This window comes from Magnolia sinica, chromosome 14 (genome assembly GCF_029962835.1).
Source record: "Magnolia sinica isolate HGM2019 chromosome 14, MsV1, whole genome shotgun sequence".
Taxonomy (NCBI): Eukaryota; Viridiplantae; Streptophyta; class Magnoliopsida; order Magnoliales; family Magnoliaceae; genus Magnolia; species Magnolia sinica.
Window position 1 is genome coordinate 82,341,256 of NC_080586.1, and position 22,087 is coordinate 82,363,342.

Below are 22,087 nucleotides of genomic sequence, written 5' to 3' on the forward strand. Positions count from 1 at the left end.
TTTCTTTTTCTTTTTTAAAAAAGAAGACAATGAAATTTTATTTATATATATATATATATATATATATATATATATATATATATATATATATATATATATATATATATATATATATATATATCTGACGATACAAATGAAAATGGAAAAAAGAAAATCCATTAAAGCAATTGATCAAGTCCCCGATAAGGAAATGGTGTTTTTTCTATAATGTTCAATGGTGCCTCAGACCATTCTATTATAAGAATGTTGTTTGTCAAACTGGTGTGCTAACCTTGTTTGATGTATCGAGAATATATCAGCCGCTATTTTCAGTATTACAGGTCAGCAAATACTAAACCATCTGGGAACACAAAAATTCCAATGTATCAACGATAAGTTGACATATGTTGATGTATCGCAATTTTTGTAATATTTGGCCGACATATCATCAATATTTGGGTGATGTGTGAAATTTCAACTGAAACCAGTGTGAATCAGAAAAAATCAGGGGAAAATATTTTGGGGTTTTCCCCCAAAAAAGGAAAAAAAACCGTTGTCCCAAAAAAAAAAATTCTGGACTCTTTATGTTTGTGTTTTAACAACTCAACCTTGTTTACATCAAAATATGAATTTAGTGGAGAAATCAAGATCAAAACAGGATTCCAGAGCATAGTTGACTTACAGCTTTTTTAAGGTAATGGATATTTATTAAGAACAGTTAATGCAAGGAAGGCTAAAAGAATTACAATTTTAAGAAAGCAAAAACTTCACAAGTGTCCACAGACTTAAAGCCGGACGTCCAACCCACTACATCAATCTTGATTCTCCTCGCAACCACGCTAACTCAACTACGGAGGTTGCAAAAACAACGATTGTTCCTTTTCTCCCAAATAGCCCAAATCGAAGCCATAAAAACTAGCCACCACACAATCTTGCCTTCTTTCCCCACTCCTTCCCCATGCCAACCCCAAAAGAAGTCTTCTATGGACTTTGGCATCACCCACCATGTACCGAATAAAGAAAGGAAGGTAGCCGATAACTCCTTGGCAAAGGCGCAATGAATGACAAAGTGGTTAATTGACTCAACATCTTCCATGCAAATGCAACATATATTGGTGAGCTTCATGGATCTTTTTTTGAAATTGTTAATGGTTAACACTTTCTTCATTCCCACCAGCCAAACAAACACCACAACCTTGGGGGAGCTTCATAGATTCAGGAGAAGGAAGTTGTGGGATGTTGCGCTTGGGATACCGGAATCTTCATTAGCTTATAAATGAATTTGACAAGAACCAACCCAAGGGACCCTAATTCCACACAATCAAGTTTTCCTCTCCCAAAGAAGGATGATAATGCTGCAACTAGCACAAGAGTTGCAAGAGGCCTTCTAATTCTTCCTCCGAGGGATCGCATGGAGGAGACCAAATTGTGGTAGCTCCTTGCTTCAACACGCTGCAAGAAGCGGAAGTGCCCCTTGCTGCAGATAGTAGGATAAATCTTATAAAGAAAACTTGAAGACGTACATCCCCCTTCAATCCTTCCAAAACCAAATGTCATTCCCATCCCCGCACCAAGGTACTTAAATAAAAAGGAACACCTCACAACTGAAAACATTTGCAAACCTCTTCACCTCCGTAACCATCCAAATATCTAACACCTTGCTTTTTCGAAGATTAACCTTTAGCGCAAAAACTGCTTCGAAACACTTGATAATCTTCTGGGCGTTTTCCACTTCTATGTCATCCACTTCACCAAAAAAAAAAAGAAAAAAAAGATGGTATTGTCGGCAAACTAAAGATGGAATTTAGGAATATGCCCATTTGCAAGCTCAAAACCGTGAATTAGGCCCACCTCCCGGCCTTTGGCCAACATCCTACTAAGAGACTCCACCATTATAATAAGCAAAACCGGAGAGAGGAGGTTGCTCGGCCTTCGACCCATCGAGGCCTTAAAAAAGCATTGGGGGATCCATCAACCAGAACTGAGATGGATGCTAAACTAGCACATTCTCTCATCCACCCTCACCATTTTTTCCCAAAGCCCAACTTGCCCAATATATAGTCCAAATCCCGTTCCACGTGATCATAAGCTTTTCCCAAGTCTAACTTACTGAGTAGCCCTTTTCTAACCTTCCCAATGTCAAGAGAAAATGCATTCATGAGCCATTAATGCACCATCTGAAATCTATCTACCCACCACGAACGCACAATTTTCGCTAGGATCTTACAAGGACTACCAAGAGGCTTATTCTAAAATCTTTCAAGTTATAAACACCTTTAATTTTTGAAATGATGATTCATCATTTCAAAGGTGGCTCCAAGCTCCAAAGACAAGTGGCCCCTGTGAAAGAATTTTGAAATGAAAGCCACCTTGTACCCCTTCCACTTTCAAAATTTTCTTCCACTTTCAAAATTTTCTATTAAAAAAAAAAGGCAATTGGAAAACCAACTAGACCTGGAGCTTTATCTCTTCCTGGGGAATCAAGGGCCTGCTTGATTTCTTCCTCAAAAGGAGGATCCCTCAAGATGTGATGCCTCTCTACACTAGATTCGGGGGAGAGCTAAAATTGTCCGACCTAAAATGCCTCCATCCTTCTCTAGGAAGCAAATTCATATAGAACTAGACTAATAGAATTACACACTAGATCCTTCAACTCCACCCTTTGATTGTCCACCATTAAGCTTGCAAACTCGTTAATCCTATTCCCTGCGATGGTAATGTAGAAGAAGCAAGTATTTTTATCGCCTTCCTTTAACCAAATTGTCCTCGATCACTGCCTCAATCTCTTCTCCCTTGCAAAGTATTCCACCAACAGCTTAACCCTAGTGAGCTTCTCCTCGGATGGCTCAACTCCTTGATATCATGGGCTTGAATGCTTTTAGGGATTTGCTCAATTTCAGCTTCTCGATTGCCAAGCATCTCCCATTTCCATTAACTAATATTGCTTAACAAGACTCCCACCATTGCTTAATCAAGTCCTTGAATCCTTCCATTTCCAACCACATAAGTACAAATATACAAGCTTGCGAGCTTCAGTTTTTCTCCTCAACATCAAGCAGAATGGGATGGTGATCTAGAGCTGGCCTGGGAAGGCAGATTTGATGCACCAAGGGAAAATTATTAATCCACCCAAGAGAGAAAAGGAACCTATCAAAACGAGACTTGACAAATTTCCTTCCATTTCAAACCACTTAAGTTCAAATCTAAAAGCTTTCAAAGCCCAGTTTTTCTCCTCCCCATCTAAAAGAACAAGATGGCGATATGGAGTTGGCCTAGGAAGGCATATTTGATGCAGCAAGGGAAAATTAATGATCCACTTAAGAGAGAAACGAGACAATAAAATTCCCTTGCTCATTTGTCCACATAAATTTGCATCCTACCAACTAAAGATCAATTGAGCAATTAGTAAAGATCCAAGTAACAAAATTCTACATACTCCAAGTTAAAGACCACTTTGACTTTTCATACAAACATATGACTATGTTGAAATTGCCTCAAACACACTATGGCAGCTTCCATCTTACCCTAGCAAAATTTAACTCTCCCCAGAAGGTACATCTCCTCTCTAGCCGACAAGCCCATCCATAGCAGTAAGCATCCATCTAAATCCAAATGCCATATCCCGTAAAACTACTAAAACAAACAAACAAAAAAAAAAAGAACCAAACCACCAATCATCGAAGGACCAAATACCACCATCCATACCACAAGAATGTCCACTTATTGTACCATTTGCATCCATACCACAATAATGTCCACCTATTGTACCATTTGCATCAAAAGTCACCCTTCCCTCGCATTTTAGGCCCCTAGATTGAGGCCATCAATTTCCTATCCATATGCTAGAGCCGAGGATTGCATGAACCTTCACCTTACAACACATCTTTTATCGTAATCCCTTTCTCCTAACTCCCTAGGCCTCAAACATTCCAACTAAGGAAATTCATTGGGCAACCTATCTAACCACTCTTCCCATATTCGAGATATCGGATTTGGACCTAGAATTGTAATTGATCGACAACTCCACACCTACTAGCTCCCTCCAGCCTCTAGGGGATCTCCTTGGCTTTCTACGAGATTCTTTATGCATCTTCAACTTTCCTTTCTCCTTGATGAATCTCATCAAAGCGATGACATCCTCATCACTTTCGCCAAGAGTTACTCCCAAGATCTTCCCAATCGGACCAATCACTTCCTTTATACCTCTCAAATCAAAGGGGAGAGGAGGTAAGGCCCTTCCTTTCTTCTAAGGACTCCTTCCCGGCATAGAACAAGGGACCAAGGGCAACCAACCTCTAAAGGAATACCTTTAGAAGCTTGAATTGGCGTTAAATCCAGCATCTCTAAAGAGGATAACTTCTTAGCGTAGCTACCAATGAGAAGAGTCACCACCCTACATTACTCTATATCCAACACATGAAGTGCTTCTAGCCTTCCACCAACACATTATTAGTAATAGTAATAACAGTGTTGGTTGACGAGGTGCTACCCAACTAAAGGTCATGTGAAGGATGAACTACTAAAGAGTAAAGCCTCAATGAGGCTATCATCGTTGCTCAGCTCATCAAGAGGAGGCTCGATCAATGACCAAACTTCCCCTTCGCCTTCTTCACTAACTGGCACCTCAATAATAGAAAACTGAGCGACAAAGCTTGAGCACGCCTCAAAAGAAATGAGAGAGCCCACGCATGAGAGAGATCGCACCAGTAGAGCATTTGCAAAGGAGAGTGCCGGCGAAGACACCCGAATTAAGGGAGAGCCTCGAAGGCCATCTCCAACACATGTCATCATCGAGGAGTTGTGGCAATCAACTGTCGAGATAGGTTCTATCTTGGGAGCAGACATGTTGCCCAACGGAAGCTTGGGAGAACTAGTCCTGCCATCAGGGCCACATATCACCTCAACCTCAAACCATGGTACACCTATATTGCCCTTGATCATTAGCTTCCATGCACCCTAAACGTCTGCAACCTCTCCGTCAAGGCAACCTACCCCCAGGCCGAGCGTCCCCTTAGCCGTCACATTGCCTACAAGAACATCAAATGCCTAACACTCTACGCTGCCCTTTCCACGTTCAACGTCATATTTTTGCAAAACTCATGACGTGTCACTTCCAATGGCTCCAGAGAACCACCTACCCCCTAACAACCAATCAATTGTCACCACCGATGTTGAGTGCTTTGACGAAGTACCGTGACCTTGAGGCAACCTACCCCTAGGCCACAAACCCCCTCAACTGTCACATTGCCTACAAGAACGTCAGACGCCTAACACCCATACATCGCCCTTAGCACCGCCAACACCACATTTTCCCAAGACTCATGGTGTCACTTCCAATGGCTCCAAAGAGCCACCTACACCCTGACAACCAATCTAGTATTGCACCCCTGTCCAGTGCTCTACCGAAGCACCCTGATCATACTCCATCATCTACACTCTCCCTATCTGTGCACCTTCTAGTTAGAACTCCAACAACCCTGTACCTCCAATCTTCCCCCCATCTTCTTGGAAAACCCTAGCAAACCTCCCTCTCTACCCATATCAACAAATGGGTCCCCAACGACAATGGGAATGGAATGTTAATCCTTCACCTCTTTCTTCTTCCGCAAACAGATTCGAGCTACGCTAACCTCCTCCACCCTTCAAACTATGGATCCACTACTACCACTAAGAACGAGCCTAGCCCAAGAAAGGTTCCATGAATCACACCTCCACAAGCACCCCCCGTGACAAGAAGCACACCTCTTCTATGCCAAAGATGGAGTTCTCTTCCCACCTGCAGACTATCAATGAACAGGAGATAGTCATTAGCACTTGGTCTAAAGGGATTTATGGCCTTAAGGAAGATCCAAACTACGCTCTTTCCCCAGGGTTTTGGAACAAAACCCTCCCTCTTCAGCTCGCAATAGGCATCCATCCATACCGAGATCTCCTTCAAAGATGCCTTATCTCATAAGAGCAAGCAAAGACCACTGCAAAACCTCCAAGGAGTTCTCTTCTACTCAAGGGTCTACCTTCGCTGCAGGCCCCAAGTTCGATTCCTCCTTCTAGACCCACTTCATTCCAACCAATTAAATCTCTTCTTCCAACTTTGAGATCTCATCACTAAGCCATGTATTGTATCCAAGTCCTTCCCCAAGACAGCATCTTTAGAGGATCTGCTCCCATCACTGAGTCTCCCTTTCTCGAACTCTTCCTTTTTGGTTCGGTACCTCCCACTCACAACTTCTTCACAACTCTCCTTCATAGATAAATCGTTCTCCTTTGCTGAAAACTTGCTAATCACTTACGGTCCCTCCCTCGATTTCTGGACAAAGAGCTTCCTCCTAAGCCCTTTCCATTTAGCTCCACCACCACACAAGTTTCATCCCCCGCCAATGTCATTTGAACAAAAGCAAAGACCTGATAACCCAAAGATTTTAGATCTCAAGGGAACCTCCTTCACCTCCCCTACTGCTTGAAACACCCTAGAGAAATGGAGGTCGTTTTAGTCCTCTGGAAAGTTCTCTATAAACAAAGTGGGGTACTCCAAAAAAGGGTTAGCCCTTTGCACATAGCTATCTTTCTAAAACAGTGTCTTTTTCATCTCTACCTTAATCCATGGCCCACCTCCTTCCCTTCCCGCCATTGCGCCCTTCTTATGACTTCCCCATCCCTCTCAGACGAATCCCTCTTCTCCCTCACCTCCTTGTCCTTCCAACTTCCCTCTCCCCTAGCTCCTCCTTGCTCCTATTCACTTCTCCTCAACCTATCCCTCCTAGCCCCTTTTCTACTTCATTCCCTCTCCCAATATCTCCCTGTTACCTCCCTCTCCCCTCTGCTCCTTCCTCTCACCCCTTCCTCCCCTGTGCCTAAATCTCCCTCTCCTTACCTCATTTTGATCCAGCTTCCATTCCCCTTCTGCTTGATTCCCTAACCTCAAAGATCCTTCGTCGTCCGTGATTCACCACTAGTTGCCAGAGGATTTTCCCATGCACCTATAGCCTTCCGATCACCCCTACCATTTTATTTTGGTTTGACAACATTGCCTCCTAAACAATGGAAAAACTATCACACAGTTTTTTTGGAAAAAAAAATCAAGTTCAAAGCTTTGTCCATTTCAACTTTATTGAATTGAATTATAAGCATATCCAAGTACAGCATTAAGTATTTGAAAGCTCTAAATTTTCAAGCAAGCGACCCTACTTGGCCTCAATCACCTGTTTGAAATTTCAACTGTAAATAACAAGAAAATTGTCTTCTCTCACAGACTAGTGGATACCTAACTAAAGTTAGCAATATAACTGCATGCTAGCTGTAATAAATGTGCATTCAAGTATAAGAGATGCCGAGAGAGAGAGAGAGAGAGAGAGAGAGAGAGAGAGAGTAGATATTTTCCTGGAATCATTACATACGAATCTAGTTTACATTGTTCCAGCAAGCAGGAAGTAGATATTTTCCTGGAATCATTACATACGAATCTAGTTTACATTGTTCCAGCAAGCAGCAACACCCCATCCACATGCCCATGCACAACCACATAATCAATCCATGCACAGACAAATATCAGAAGGGGGGGAAAAGCATAAAAAGACATAATAAACAAAATAATAAATTAAGACAGCCAATATTTCTAGTGCAAATATCTCCAACTGCTTCATAACCCTTGTGGTCACACATACAGAATTAACAGTATATTTTTCCAATAATTAATCACATCCAGTGCAGCTCATGAAAATGATATATCTTTCAGATGATGATATATTCAAATCCCAATTAACATCTCTTGTAGAGACTCTATAAACAGAATCAGCAAGCCAAGTATGGCTACTTCAAAGCAGCTAATGAAAATGGATTTCAAAATAGCAATCACCAAAAACATCGGACAAATATATACAGCTTACTATAGCAACAAGCTAATGAGCTTGCCAGGTGCCACCTTTTCCATTAAGTTGGAATAGATAGGATGGATGATGAGAAGAGATTTTTCCATACCGTGGATCTCATTATGCCATTTGCAACTCCAGTAGGTGGTTCTAACAGCTGACTGATGATGGGTTTTTCCACAGTTGCTGCATTTTTTACAAAGCGATGCTCCAAAAGCTTAGCCGCTGTAGGACGATGTAGTGGATTACGTTGCAAACACTGCTTTACAAAGTCCTTGCCATCATCTGAGAGATGATCAGGAATTGCGGGAAGTTCCTTACTGTTCCCAATCTTAAACATGGCAGCAACCTTCAGATCAGAACATTCAGAAATCAGTATAAGCTAGGAAAAAGAAAGATCAAGAAATTTACTTCAACTACACAAGCACTCAAGCTGAGATACATGCTTGTGTCTGTGTGCTGTTGCTTAGGCAAGTTTATGAATTTCAGTTATGTGAGGAACAACTCAATTTCAAGTCAATCTATGATACGGTACAGACTTTCTATAATAATAATAATAATAATAATACACAAATAACCGACCCCTTCATACTGGCTCCAAGGTGGTTTCGTTGTAGCCATCTCCAAAACAGTACATCCAAGACTCCATATATCCACCGCAAGATTGCAGCCATTTGAATTTTTTATAACCTGAATAAAATGCACGAGTGAGAAATGCAATTGAGAAGTATGTCATGAACAGAAATGGAAGGGTTTGGCAAGAAAAACAACCCAACCTCGGGGGCCATCCAGTAAGGGCTTCCCTTCAACGATAAAGGACATGATTGACCAGTAATCTGAAAATAAGGAAATGAGTGTTGAGACATGGAATGATCCCAGCCATGGAAATATGGAAAAAGAAGGTCAGGAATCACACATCATGAATGTGGTTATTTAATCAGCACACGACCCAGAAATATCTGTATCTACAGATAGCATGATCAGCAATTTAGCATAGCCACATTATTAATTAGCAAACATCAGTATTTACAGTCATTCACTAAGATTTACATCAATGTCAGCATCTAGCTCACAGCCTCACAGTATTCAAATCATATTTGTAATGAAAATCACTGCTACATGATATGCAAACTTTATTGTCAATCATTTGGCGATGATGAGCTCTCCCACTTCAATTTTTTATTTTTTTTTTTTTTGGCTCTTTGTGAAGTTCCACTGATCTTAGCATTCATTTGGATGCTCAAGGAATTGATTCACAAGAAGAAATGACAAAAACTAATGATGTTTCCTAGCATGCATAATGAAGAAATGGACAAGTTGCACTTACTTTCACTTTGTCTGCAAACAAATATAAAAAAGAAAGATAACACAAAAAAAAAGAGAAGAAGAGAAGGAAGAAGAGAAGAGGAGAGAAAAAGAGGGGTGACGGCTGTTGCATGGAGCCTCCTCACATCCCACCTCGTAAATGCCCCACTTAAGACGCAAGCTATACATTCTAAGCATCACAACCAATCTTTTATCAATGACAAAACAAAGTACAAAGAATGCGTGCGTGTGTGCAAGGGGGGGGGGGGGAGAGCATTCATATTGAGAGACTGGACTAAGATAATAGCAATTTGATTAATTGCAACTCGATCTAACAGTGCAACCAAACACAACCTTAGTAAGGTGTATTCGTGCATGTTAGTGCTTTCTCTGTATTCACAAAAAGCTCATTCATGTCAGAAATCTCAAATCAAGCAAACCATTAGAATTTATTGCAAAAAAAAACAAAAAAACAAAAAAACAAAACAAAACGAAAAAACAAAACGAAACAAAAAAACAAAATCTACATAGATGTTGACGCCTAGTATGCAGCCCGGACCTGGTACATAGCATGGAAAGGAGTTGGGGAATGTTGAAACTATGAAACTAGTGCAATACAGACCCAGAACTGGTGGCATGAATCCAAACTGCAGCCCCCACCAACACCCAAATCATGTAACCTGTTACCCACGGCTGTAATAACACACACAGGAATAAATGCGTTCCCATTCTGGGTTTTTTTTTCAAACTTTTTATTTCTGACAAAAACTTTTTACTGATAATGAAAAATTATTCAAAAAAGGAAAGGAATGAAGGAAGCCATTTGTCAAGGACAGACAAGCAACTAAATCAGAGTCAAATACTAGCCCGAAAAAAGTGTGTATCAAACGTGTTCCTTTGCGAGACAGTCTATCAGTTCATTAGCCTCTCTCCATATATTGTCTAAATGAGATATTTAAGAAAGAAGATGACTGATGATTTCCCTAAAGAAGACGAGGAAGAAGCTCATAGGGTTGGGATGTAAAAAAATAAAGAAAGACAAGGGATAAATAAAGAAAACATAAAAATAAAGATAAAACAGAATAAAGGTTAACACACAAGGCCCAGGTGTATGGGTTGGGATGTAAAAAATAAAAAATAAAAAATAAAGAAAGACAAGGGATAAATAAAGAAAACATAAAAATAAATATAAAACCATGGTGTGCCGTAAAGGCCATTACAGGGCCGTAAAGGCCGTTACGTAAAGGTAACGGTGGCAACCGTTACACATTACGGTTCGTAAAGGCCGTAACAGCCGTTATGGAAAAAAATGACCCGTATTTGCCGTTAACAACACGTTACGTCCCCTATAAAGGCCATAACAACCCTGTAATTGTCTGTTATGGGGAATATACAGGTTTTCCACACTTTTTAATCAACATTGCGGAGCAGATACAGGTTTTTGGGATTTCTTTTCAATTAAAGGTAACGGTGGTGGTCGTTACGGCCACCGTTACCGTTACAGAACACCTTGGATAAAACGGAATAAAGGTTAACACATAAAGCCCAGGTGTATGTAACCTGTGGACGCAATCATAGGCCCACACACATACATGTACAAGATGTAAAGTGGAAAACTTGTATGGTGAAGTAATTAAGGCTACCGCTTGGTGGGAATGCGAATGTTGCATACTTTTGGGATCCTATAGTGGAAAGAATAAAAAAGTTTGGGAAGATGGAAAGTTTCTTACTTATCTTTGGGGGGAAAGAATAATCCTCGGTATATTTCTTATCCTTGTTTAATATGTTAGTGGGTGTACATAATTAAAAAGCTCTAAAGGGATTTCTTGTGTGGGGGTTAGGGAGGACACCCATAAGTTTCACGTTATAGATTGGAAAGAGGTCCAAAAGCTAAAAGCATAAAGTGTCATTGGGATTGGAAGAGTGAAGGATATGAATAGGGCCTTGCTTGGTAAGTGGTGGTCGAGGTATGGGGAGGAACTGGAAGCCTTGTGGAGGGAGGTGATTGCTAGGAAGTACGGCGAAGGGCCATAAGAGGGTTGGCTCCCAAAGAGATGTTCCTCTACTAACAGGATCTTGAAAGCCTGGAAGGCTAGCCAAATTGGAACAGAAGTTTGGTGGAGGGGAGGGACACAGTTCCAGGCAAAGTTGGAAGCTTGACCGAGGAGGGGACTCATTTTGTGGTGAGCACTGGCGAGAGAGTTCGCTTTTGGTAAGATATCTAGATTGGGGATCTTGCATTGGTAAGATCATTCCCTTCTTTTCTCTCACTATAAACAAGGAGGCAACGGTGACGGTGTGGTGCAATGTTATGATGTGGAGTAGGAGAGCCCATTGTTTGGAATATTATTTTCTAGAGAAACCTTTCCAACAAAGAGGTGACAAATTTGTGGCCCTTCAAAGTATGAATTAAGTGTTGAGTAAGATAAACATTGACATGGGGGATAATGATAGAAAAATATGGAAGTGGTGAGCGAATGGATTGTTTACATCCAAATCCCTCGTTGCGAAGATGAGAAATTGGGGCAATCCTTGTTTTTAAGGTGCAAATGTGTAGAAGCTCCATTTCCTCCCAAGGGTCCTAGCTTTTGTCTGGACATCTGCATTAAACAAAATCTTCACAGTTGATACACCTTAAGAAGAGAAATATGTCAAACATGTGTGCCATGTGCAGGTAGGATGGGGAACCTGTTAAACGTGTATTCTTCTATGTGGGGCAGCATGCGGGATTTGGCCTCATTTCTTCAGTTTTTCAAAGTCAGCTAGGTCATAGGTTGTTCAGTGCTTCAAGGGCCGATGGATAGGGAAGCTAGTTCTCAAAGCCACTCATGTAGAAGGCAAAAGTGGGGAATTTTCCAAAACGAGCAAAAACCTGACGGAGCAAGGACGTGCAGCAAGTGCTTATGCCAGTTGATCCCTTATGCTAATTTACAGGATATTTGGAGAAAAGGAATGATAGGATCTTTGAAGCTCAAAATCTTTCTTCTTTTTCTTTTTTTGAAGAGTAGCAAAATTATATTAAAAAGAGAGAGAGAGAGAGAGAGAGAGAGAGAAGGGTGGGGCCGCTGAGGAAGCGAACCAACTAAGCTCCAAGGAAAATAAAATTACAACCCTTATGGTTATCTACATTAGCAGCCCATTCTAATATTAACTGTTTTGCTCTACGCACTAAAGACTCCACCGATTTTGAATCGTTTCTAAAACATCTTCCATTTCTTTCTTCCCAAACAGCCAGAAGGACTATTCTCCAAATTGGAGTTCTTCGCTTTCCTAGGCTGAAACCGTGCCACACCTTTAATAGCCAACATGTTGTGTCGGGAGACCACCATTTGATTCTGAAGGGGCTTAATATTTCTAGCCAAATCTGATTAATATATGAACAATGAACGAACAAATGATCATTCGTCTCTTCTTCAGCAATGCAGCATAGACACACATTAGTAAGGATCATCCCCCTCTTCCTCAAATTGTCGACTGTAAGCACCTTATTCTTTCCAACCAGCCACCCGAAAAAAGCTATCGTAGGAGGAACTAAGTAGTACAAAACTGGTTTGTCAGTGTTTGTTCATCGGGGAAGGGATTGCTATCCAGAGTTTTGTACAAAGACTTAACCGAAAATAAATCAGATTTATCAGCCCTCCATGTTAGCTTATCTTCAAACAAAAGATCTGGCTTACTTTTTGAAATTCGATCAAGGAGGGTCGCATACTCTGCAATCTCCCAGTCCTGTAAATTTCTTCTGCATTCCAGATTCCATTCCAAATTCCCACCAAATAAAGAAAGACACTTTGCTACTGATATGACTTAGTTTGGAGAAATGCGGAATACGTTTGGAAAGTCCACTTTAAGAGCTACTTCTCCCACCCATATATCTTCCCAAAAAGGAACGTTTTCTCCGTTTCCAAAGTCGAAACCGATGCCTTTGAGGACCTCCTTTTTCATGGCTAGGACACCCCTCCAAAGGGACGAGGCCCTATAAGAAGAAGAGTCCTTGGTCCACCACCCTCCCGTTGAGTTACCATACTTGCTTTTCATTAACTTGTTCCATAGACTCCCCTTTTCAGTCCCTAGCCTGCAAACCCGCTTGCCTAAAAGAGCCCTGTTCATTGTCTTGAGAACTTTTATCCCAGCTCCTCCTTGGATGTGCTCGCACACCCCTCCAAATGGACGAGGCCCTCTAAGAAGAAGAGTCCTTGGTCCACCACCCTCCCGTTGAGTTACCATACTTGCTTTTGATTAACTTGTTCCATAGACTCCCCTTTTCAGTCCCTAGCCTCCAAACCCACTTGCCTAAAAGAGCCCTGTTCATTGTCTTGAGAACTTTTATCACAGCTCCTCCTTCTTGGATGTGCTTGCACACCTCCTTCCATTCTACCAAGTGGAATTTCTTTTTCTCCTCTTTCCCATGCCAAAGAAAGTTGTGTGTAGATTTTTCCAGGATAGCCAAGACCGAGGCAGGACATCTGAACAAGGACATAAAGTATAGCGGGAGATTCGATAAAGCTAACTTAATTAGGGTGACACGCCCCCCAAAAGATAGATATCTGCATTTCCATCTAGAAATGTATTTGTCGAATCTGTCTATGACCTTGTCCCAGAGGAATTTTGGAGGCTTTCCAATGCACAACGGAAGGCCCACGAAGGAGGTCAGGAAGCTGCCTGTGGAACAGTTAAAGAACTCTCTGAAAGAACTGATCTCTTCCTGTTCCATGTTCACCCCAAACATCTCAGTTTTTGCCATGTTAACTCTCAAACCGGAAACCGCCTCAAAACATCTGATCGTTGTGGGCAGATTATTCACCCTCTCCTGATTTGCTTCACTGAATAGTAACGTGTCGTCCACGAATTGGATATGAGAGATCGGATTGTCCATACCCTTCACTCTGATACCACTAAGAATATCTTCTTCCTGACCTTTGGTTAACATTCTGGATAGAGCCTCCCTGACTATAAGGAAAAGGAAAGGCGATAACGGGTCCCCTTGTCGTAACCCCTTGGAACTTTTGAAAAAACCTTTTGGGGAGCCGTTTAGAAGAACAGAGAAGTGTGCTAACCCCACGCACTCCCCTATCCACCCTTTCCATTTCTCACCAAAACCCATACGAGATAACATATACTGAAGGAACCCCTAATCCACATGGTTGTATGCCTTCTCAAGGTCAAGCTTGCATAGGATACCCTTTGATCTAGATCTGTGGCTGGAATCTAAACATTCATATGCTATTAAGGCATTGTCGATGATTTGTCTACTCGGAATGAAAGCGCTCTAGTTTCCAGATATCACATTCCCTACCACCTTCTTTAAGCGAGATGTCATAACTTTAGCAAGGATCTTGTATGGTCCTCCAATTAGACTTATCGGTCTAAAGTCTTTGAAGCAAGCCGCACCCAAAATTTTGGGGATTAATGCAATGAAAGAGGCTCCAAGCCCTTTAGAGAGACGCCCTCTTTCGTAGAATTCACTGAAGAATTTGATAACATCACTCTGAAGTTCTTCCCAGAACATCTAAAAGAAAAGGATTGAGAAGCCATCAGGCCCAGGAGCCTTATCTCCTCCCAAGTCGTCCACTGCTGCCTTGACTTCTTCCGACAACAAGGGGACCTCGAGATTTTTTACATCAGCTTTCGGTAACCTGTCTACCTGCAGGAAATCTAGACCAGGCCTATTCCAGTCTTCTCCCTGGAGATCTGAATGAAGTGAGTCCAAATTCTCCTCACAACCGCACATTAAATATAGATATGCTCCCTCATTTCTTTAGCCTCTTCGCACATAAAACATGCTAGGTAATTTGTGCCCAAGCTTCTTCAATTTATCAACCATTGGCCCTGCAACAGTGCAACTCCCATCCAATAGAAGGCCTCCACATATGGAGGCACTCCCTACACTTTGCCAAAAGGAAAAATATCATCAAGCACCATCATAGTCGTACGTTTTGTGGAAGTTTTTGAAGTTGTCAATAGAGCATCTGTCCAAACCAAGGTATTCCATAACGGTAACGGTGGTCGCAACGGTCACCACTGTTACCTTTATGATACAGGGCGTAACAACCGTAACGGGGGAGTCGTTACACTCCGTATTGACCCCGTAATGGACCCTTTTTTTTTTCTTTTTCTTTTTTTGGGGGGGGGGATGGGCCATTATTGGGGTTGTAAGGACCTTTACGGGCCATTTTTTCCATAACAGCCATTACGACCTTTATGACCCCGTAACGTGTAATGGTTGCTACAGTTACCTTTACGTAACGGCCTTTACAGCCCCGTAATAGCCTTTACGGCACACCATGGTCCAAACCTTCCTACCTCCCCTTAGACATGTATGCTTCCAACCCATATATGTTATTTAACTCTTCTATTTAGTTATCCTTCATATCTTGCTAGATTTATTTTTTTGATTCTTGTTTTTTTCCCTTTTTTAATAGATAAGATGGGCTCAAACCTAAGAACACAATGTTGAAACACTGGCTAGCTACCACTGCATCAAAATTTGACATTCCTAACCAATTTACTTGCCAAGAATTCCTAACAATCCTTTACGAGGCTTTTTTTCATGTGTAATGCTACAAAGATTCTCTCGTGCAATTCATCCAAGCAATTCGCCATCTACTTAAGACACATGTCCCTCAAGCATTACGAGGGCACTAAACAAAAAGCTATGGACCCAAAAGGGATGTAGGGCTTATGGGTGACATTCACTCTATCTATCATTTGCAAAGGATCATGTTGGGATGTGAGTTCAAAAGTCATGTTGATCCAAAACTCAAGTGAGACAAAGAACAAAGAACCTAGAGGATTTAGACACACACCATTGAAACCTTTAGACACACACCATTGAAACCTTCCTAAGCCATAGTGTGTCGTAACAGCCGTTACAAGGCTATAAATGTCGTTACATAAAGGTAACAGTGGCAACCGTTACACGTTACGAGGTCGTAAAGGCCGTAATAGTCATTATGAAAAAAATAACGGCTAAAGGTTGTTACAGCCCCTGTAACGGCCCGTTACGTCCCTTGTAATAGCCGCAACGACCCCGTAACGGTCAATTACGAAGCCGATACAGGTTTTTCATTTTTTAATTTTATTTTTTTGAAAAAATACAAAGAGAGACCGTAACAGTCATTACAACCCGTATCGTGAAGGTAACGATGGTGGTCGTTACAACCACCGTTACCATTACGGAATACCATGACCTAGGCCCACCGACATTTCGATCAAGTTGATAGTTGGTTTTAACATTAATCTTTTGTTTTATTCTATGAACATCTCGGATGCCATATAAGCATAACGGTGGGCCCCAGAAAGATTTCAATGGTGGACACTCTCATTCCTACTATTCCTTGTGGTTTAGCATGATTGAATTTTGTATCAACCTGATTTTTGTGATGACATCCTAAAATGGAATGGTGCAACCAATGGAGTGGATGTCACATAAACATCACGGTGGGCCCCAACAAAGCCTTTGGTTGTATAAGAGAATCTCTGTGGCATTATTCGGATTTACAGGAATAGCACCAAAATCTCGCTTACAATTCTCAGACGACAACTTAATATTTTTCTATGCAAATCCAAATATGGTGGACCGGCTTCACATGGTCATCACATGCTAGAAGACAATGCTGAGGTTAAAGGTTAACTTAGCCAAGAGTGAAATGTTAGGAATCAAGATGCAGAATGAGGAGTTGGAACCGCTAACAGGAGTGTTTGGTTGTAAGATGAGATTGTTTCCCTCGACATATTTGGGCTTTGCCTTTGTGTATCGATAGACCTCCTAAGCATTTGTGAGACAAAGTTGTCGAAAGATTTGAAAGGAACCTATTGAGGTGGAAAAGTTTATATTTGTCGTTGGGAGGCTGGATAACACTTGTTAAATCTGTGTTATCTAATATGCCCTTATACTTCATATCCCTTTAAAAATGTCCAAAATCAGTTCTAGCTTAGTTGGAGAGACTTAGAAGGGACTTTCTATAGCAAAGCTCGAAAGGCAAGGTTAAGTTTCATCTTTTGGTTTGGGAGGAGGTGTGCATGCTTAGTGTGCGTGTTCATGAATACAAGGATGGAGATGGGTGGATTAGAGACTCCTCTTTATAGAGCGTCTGGTTTGTGGCGAGGGGTGTTTGGTGTGAAAGCGAAACTAAGGACATAAGCTTCGTATTTGGTAACAAAGATCATATCAGGTCCTAGAAGGATGATTGGTCGATGGAGGTCCCCTTGATGGTTGAATTCCCAAGTTTGGCGAGGCTAGCAATAGATGTGGACATATCAGTTGTGAATTATTGGGTAGCTAGTGGATCCTGGGGGATGTGGTCGCCTCCGCGTCGACGTAATTTGTCAAACGATGAGTATGAAGATTTTGTTTCTCCCCTTCAAAGAATTCACTTCTTTAGCCCGTCGAGTGGGTAACGAGATAGGATGGTGTGGCGTAAGGAAAGCTCAAGTTGTTTTATGGTTAGCTCCTTCTATAAGTTGCTCTGTAACCATTCAAGCAAGGGTTTTGAGTCCCAACAGCTATATTATGGCATTATCAGGCCCATCCAAAAGTAGCGTTCTTTCCATGGTTAATTGTAAGGAAAAGGGTATTGACCATCAACAATCTGCACAAAAGGAGAATGATGATCCCAAACATCTGCATTGTATGTACGCGTGAGCAACGCAGAGTCAATTGATCACTTGGTCATTGTCCTTTCAATAGGGGGGTTTGAGATTGTATCCTCTCTTCTTTCAAGGTGGAGTGGTTCATATCTACATCAACGTCTTAGTGAAGAAGTTTTTTGGAGGTGGGTCATGGGGTGTCTATTCGGAATCAAGCTCAAAGGGAATGGGGGGGTCTATTAGGAATCAAGCTCAAAGGGAATTGAAGTTGGTGCTCCTTGCAGCTCTATGATCTATGTGCGAATGGAAAGGAAAATGCATCAACAACAATAGTAATGATGTTTCTGTTGTTATGCGACGGGCAAAATCTCTTGTAGGCGAGTGGCTTCTTGTATTTCCAGTTTGAAATATTGCGTCTTGCTTTTTGCTTGTTAAGGTTGTAAGCTTCTGGGCACCAGCTCGACCGCATCTGAATTAAATTCCCTTTATCTTTCAAAAAAAAACTCTTTTTTTCCTAGGTCGTGAATATAAAGAACTAGGAAAGTAGATGTCAAATAATCTAAAACCCCCCAAGTGTCTTCCCAAAGGCGAATCCCATCTCTCCCTAAACAATCTTTCATGCCCCTTTTTCTATCTAGATTACATTATCAATTCAAGCAAGACTGAACTAGCACACTAGCAGGACTCACGCCCAGTTGATTTGACACCCTTTCTTAAAGTTCTTCTAGGATATATTTGTTTTCATCTCATCAAGATCATCATCATCTAAGCCTTCCTAACTAATCGGGGTCAACAACAACATTTTTTAAAAGGAAAAAACAACATAATTTTTTCGTCTCCCACCCACAAATCCACTATTAGTTGGGGTAAGGCTTTGATGATGGTGACGGTCTCTCACCCAAAAATGCTTTCTCTAAACTAGGAAAACATTTCCTTGATTGGCCCTCCCAAATCCCCCCTACAAAGGATAGCATGCACTTTGTGATAATAACTTTTCTCCACAATGTTTCAATGTTAAAAGCCACCACCATTTCCCATGCAATCTAAGCCCCCTTTCCATTTAGGCTTTTGGAAGTGATTTCGTCTACCACAATTACTTTCCAAAAGAAAATAGCTTTGAAGTTCCTCCAACTTTTTTTTTTCAAAATCTAACTCAAAATTATGAAGAGGCACATAAAGTAAATTAGAATGGGTTTGAGAAGGTAGATTTAATTAGAGTTCTAAATCCACTTCCACTTTGCAATTCCTTTAGATTCTTTTCACCATTGGATCCCAAAAAGAAAAGAATGCATTTAAGCACGTAGAAGAGCAAGATAGTCAAAAGGGAAAAACCACATTTGCACCCCATGTCAGCTGCAAGCTGGACAAGGACATCTTCCTCAAATACCAATACCAATTCCATGGAACTTATCCTAAGATTTGACTTTAGGCCTGAGAATGCTTCAAAGCACTATAAAACATCATGAAAATTACCAACTTGTTTATTCCTCCTTGGCATCACAAAAGGCAAGTGTTTTATCCACAAATTGAAGGTGCGAAATATGAATACCCGAATTTCTCACATTGAACTGCATGAAAACAATCTAGTAAGCCTTCTGCAACAATAGTAAAGAAAGGGGGAGAAAGAGGGTCACCAAGCTGAATTTCTCCAGACCTCTTGGAAAAAACCAACCGGCCTCCCATTTCACGAAGCCAAGAAAGGCGCCATGGTAATACATAACATCACCCCTCATATCTACCTTTCACCAAAGCCCATCCAATGAAACACGGTAAACCTTACATGGTATCCTAGTGGTAAATCCACAATAGATCTGAATCTGACCGAGTTTGTGAGACCACGAACCTATGACAAACTTTTTTATGTTCCAAGACTGGTATCAAGAAAGAGATTGTGAATCCCTAGCGTTGCTCCATCACAATTTCAGTGTTGGCTTTTTTACTGACAAATTTTTTCCCTTTTCGCTTCCAATTCCTCCACCCCGATTCCATCTTATCCAAATCCTAGATCAACAAACACATCATGGGTTTGTCCACTCCAAACCTATTTCCATTGCAACACTCAAGTGAATCAATGTTGCATATTTTAGCACTCAAAAAAACAGGCAACCTAACTACAGTTGCTTTAAGTCATACAATGTTTTTCTTTAAGAATGCAAGATATATTCCGTTGGGAAGGGGGAAAAAAAAAGACAAGAAAAAAGTTGTGCCATAAAGCATGTGTGCAAAAGCAGAACACCAAAACAAGTATAACTAATGACTTGGTATCAGCATCAAATTCTCTCATAAAAGCAGTAGTAACTGCAGCAGGACATCAAAAAGAATAGAATGTCCAAGTATCACAATCATGCGGCATTTTGGGAGAAGCTTACATGCTTTGCCATCCCAAAATCAGCCAGCTTAACACGCCCATTTGGGTCCACAAGAATGTTTGCACCTTTAATGTCCCTGTACAAGAAGTGAAGATTAACTAATACGCACTAGAATATAGGAGCAATAACAAGAGAATATTAACGATGAGCCTCACGTTACCAAATCAAGCCTACTAATTTGAAATGGAAACTTAGTAAGTATATCCACCTATGGACAGTATTCTTGGCATGCAAGTATGCAAGGCCTGAAAGGATTTGTTGGGTATAGCTCCGAATTGCCAGTTCTCCAAACTGCCCATACTCTTGAAGAAGCTTATGAATGGAACCACCAGATACATACTCCAGGTAGATATACAATTTGTCGTCTATCTGTTTGAGGATACAAATTCAATAAGAAGTCCATGAAAAGAAAATCAAAACAGATGTAAGCATCATCTTTCGAAAATAAAAAAAACAGGTGTAAGCATATATTATCATTCATTGACAATCATATCATCGCAATTCACATCATGTTACAGAAAATGAGAAATTTAATCATAAACGTTTTGCTTTTAAATCGAGCTGCCAGCAATGATAAACATTAATTCAACCCATATCAATATCCATTTGAATAGAGAGAGAGAGAGAGAGAGAGAGAGAGAGAGAGATCATCTGGAGTCTAATATGGATTTCTGGAGGTAGGGTGTTTAACTGCATACTCATGAACATGGCATCTTCTTCAGGCTCTTAAAAAAGATTGGGCAAGATTTATAGACACAAGGAAAAGGCAAACTATACGAGAGAGGAGTCTCAAACCACAAGAGATTGCAGACAAGCCAATTTTAGCAAGATCATCTGCCACAACATTCATGCCCCCACAGACATGAGAGGAGTCCAATATGGTCCTCTTCAGCTCTACTCTCCTCCACCCAGCACAAAAGACACCAGTGAATTGCTTCAGTTAAACTCGCCCATCTGATACCATTAGCCAAATCTCCTTCAATTTGAAGATGGGAAAACCCCATCTTCGAACTAACAGCCTATCATTCCAGAAGCTAACAGGTCACACCCAAATGTAACAAATCCATTGCGCCCCTTATAATGCCAGAGTCTGCAGTACTGCAAACCCTACATGAATGCTATCATGCAGCTTGTGGGCAAAGTCTTCTGCAGCATCCTGCTTACCGTACACATGGCAGACATGAGCAATGATCGGGACCATTGATGTCACAGATAAGCTGTAAGCCAAAGATCTTGGACACTCCTGACCATCCAATTGGAGTGAATTTTCTGGTTGAGTACGGACTGTTGCTCTATTTTGAGATATCCATTCCTTTTTCAGACAACTAATTGACAGCTACCACAGTCCAATCCCATTGCTTTGGGGATATGTGCCATCCACATGGTACCGGTAACCAGATCAACGGTCTAAATCACCACATATGCATGCCATGTTGCCACAAGGATGCAGCTGCAAGAACTGCGATTCAGGCAGCGAAGGCTCCCTGCTCACAGTATACATGGCAGACAGGAGCATTTGATCGGACCATTGATCTCATAGATGAGCTGTAGGCCAAAAATCTTGGACACTCTTGACCATCCAGTTGATGCAAACTTTCTGGTTAAATATGGACTGTCGCCACCCGTTCCTTTTTTAGACAACTGATTGAATAGCTACCACAGTCCAATCCCATTGCTTTGGGGATATGTGCTATCCACATGGTACTGGTAACCAGATAAACAGTCCTAATCACCACATATGCATGCCATGTAACCATAAGGATGCAGCTGTAAAGAACTGTGATTCAAACTGTGAAATAGCATTTATTAACCCTAATATATGAGAATCTTTTATGCTCAATACATCTCCTTATCATATTGATGGTAGAGCTTCCAGTATCTACTATATAGCAGCACAAACAACTAAATGTCATGCAAGACCTTTCCCTGAAAGTTTGAAACAATCTGATCTGTACAAAGGTGACATCATTGCAGTCACATAAC

At 41.1% G+C, this 22,087-nt stretch overlaps 1 protein-coding gene across 9 annotated transcripts in view; it reads right to left on the bottom strand.

Moving 5' to 3' along the window:
* The window catches only part of LOC131224750 (mitogen-activated protein kinase kinase kinase YODA-like), a 98,156-nt gene that overhangs the window by 65,959 nt on the left and 10,110 nt on the right, over positions 1–22,087 (bottom strand). For all 9 annotated transcript variants that reach the window (XM_058220082.1, XM_058220085.1, XM_058220078.1 and 6 more), the window contains 5 exons: positions 20,313–20,473; positions 20,105–20,180; positions 8,621–8,680; positions 8,427–8,534; positions 7,954–8,193 (listed from right to left, as the gene is read on the bottom strand). In XM_058220082.1, coding sequence (XP_058076065.1) covers positions 7,954–8,193; positions 8,427–8,534; positions 8,621–8,680; positions 20,105–20,180; positions 20,313–20,473 — 645 coding nt within the window. The remainder of the gene's footprint in view (positions 1–7,953; positions 8,194–8,426; positions 8,535–8,620; positions 8,681–20,104; positions 20,181–20,312; positions 20,474–22,087) is intronic.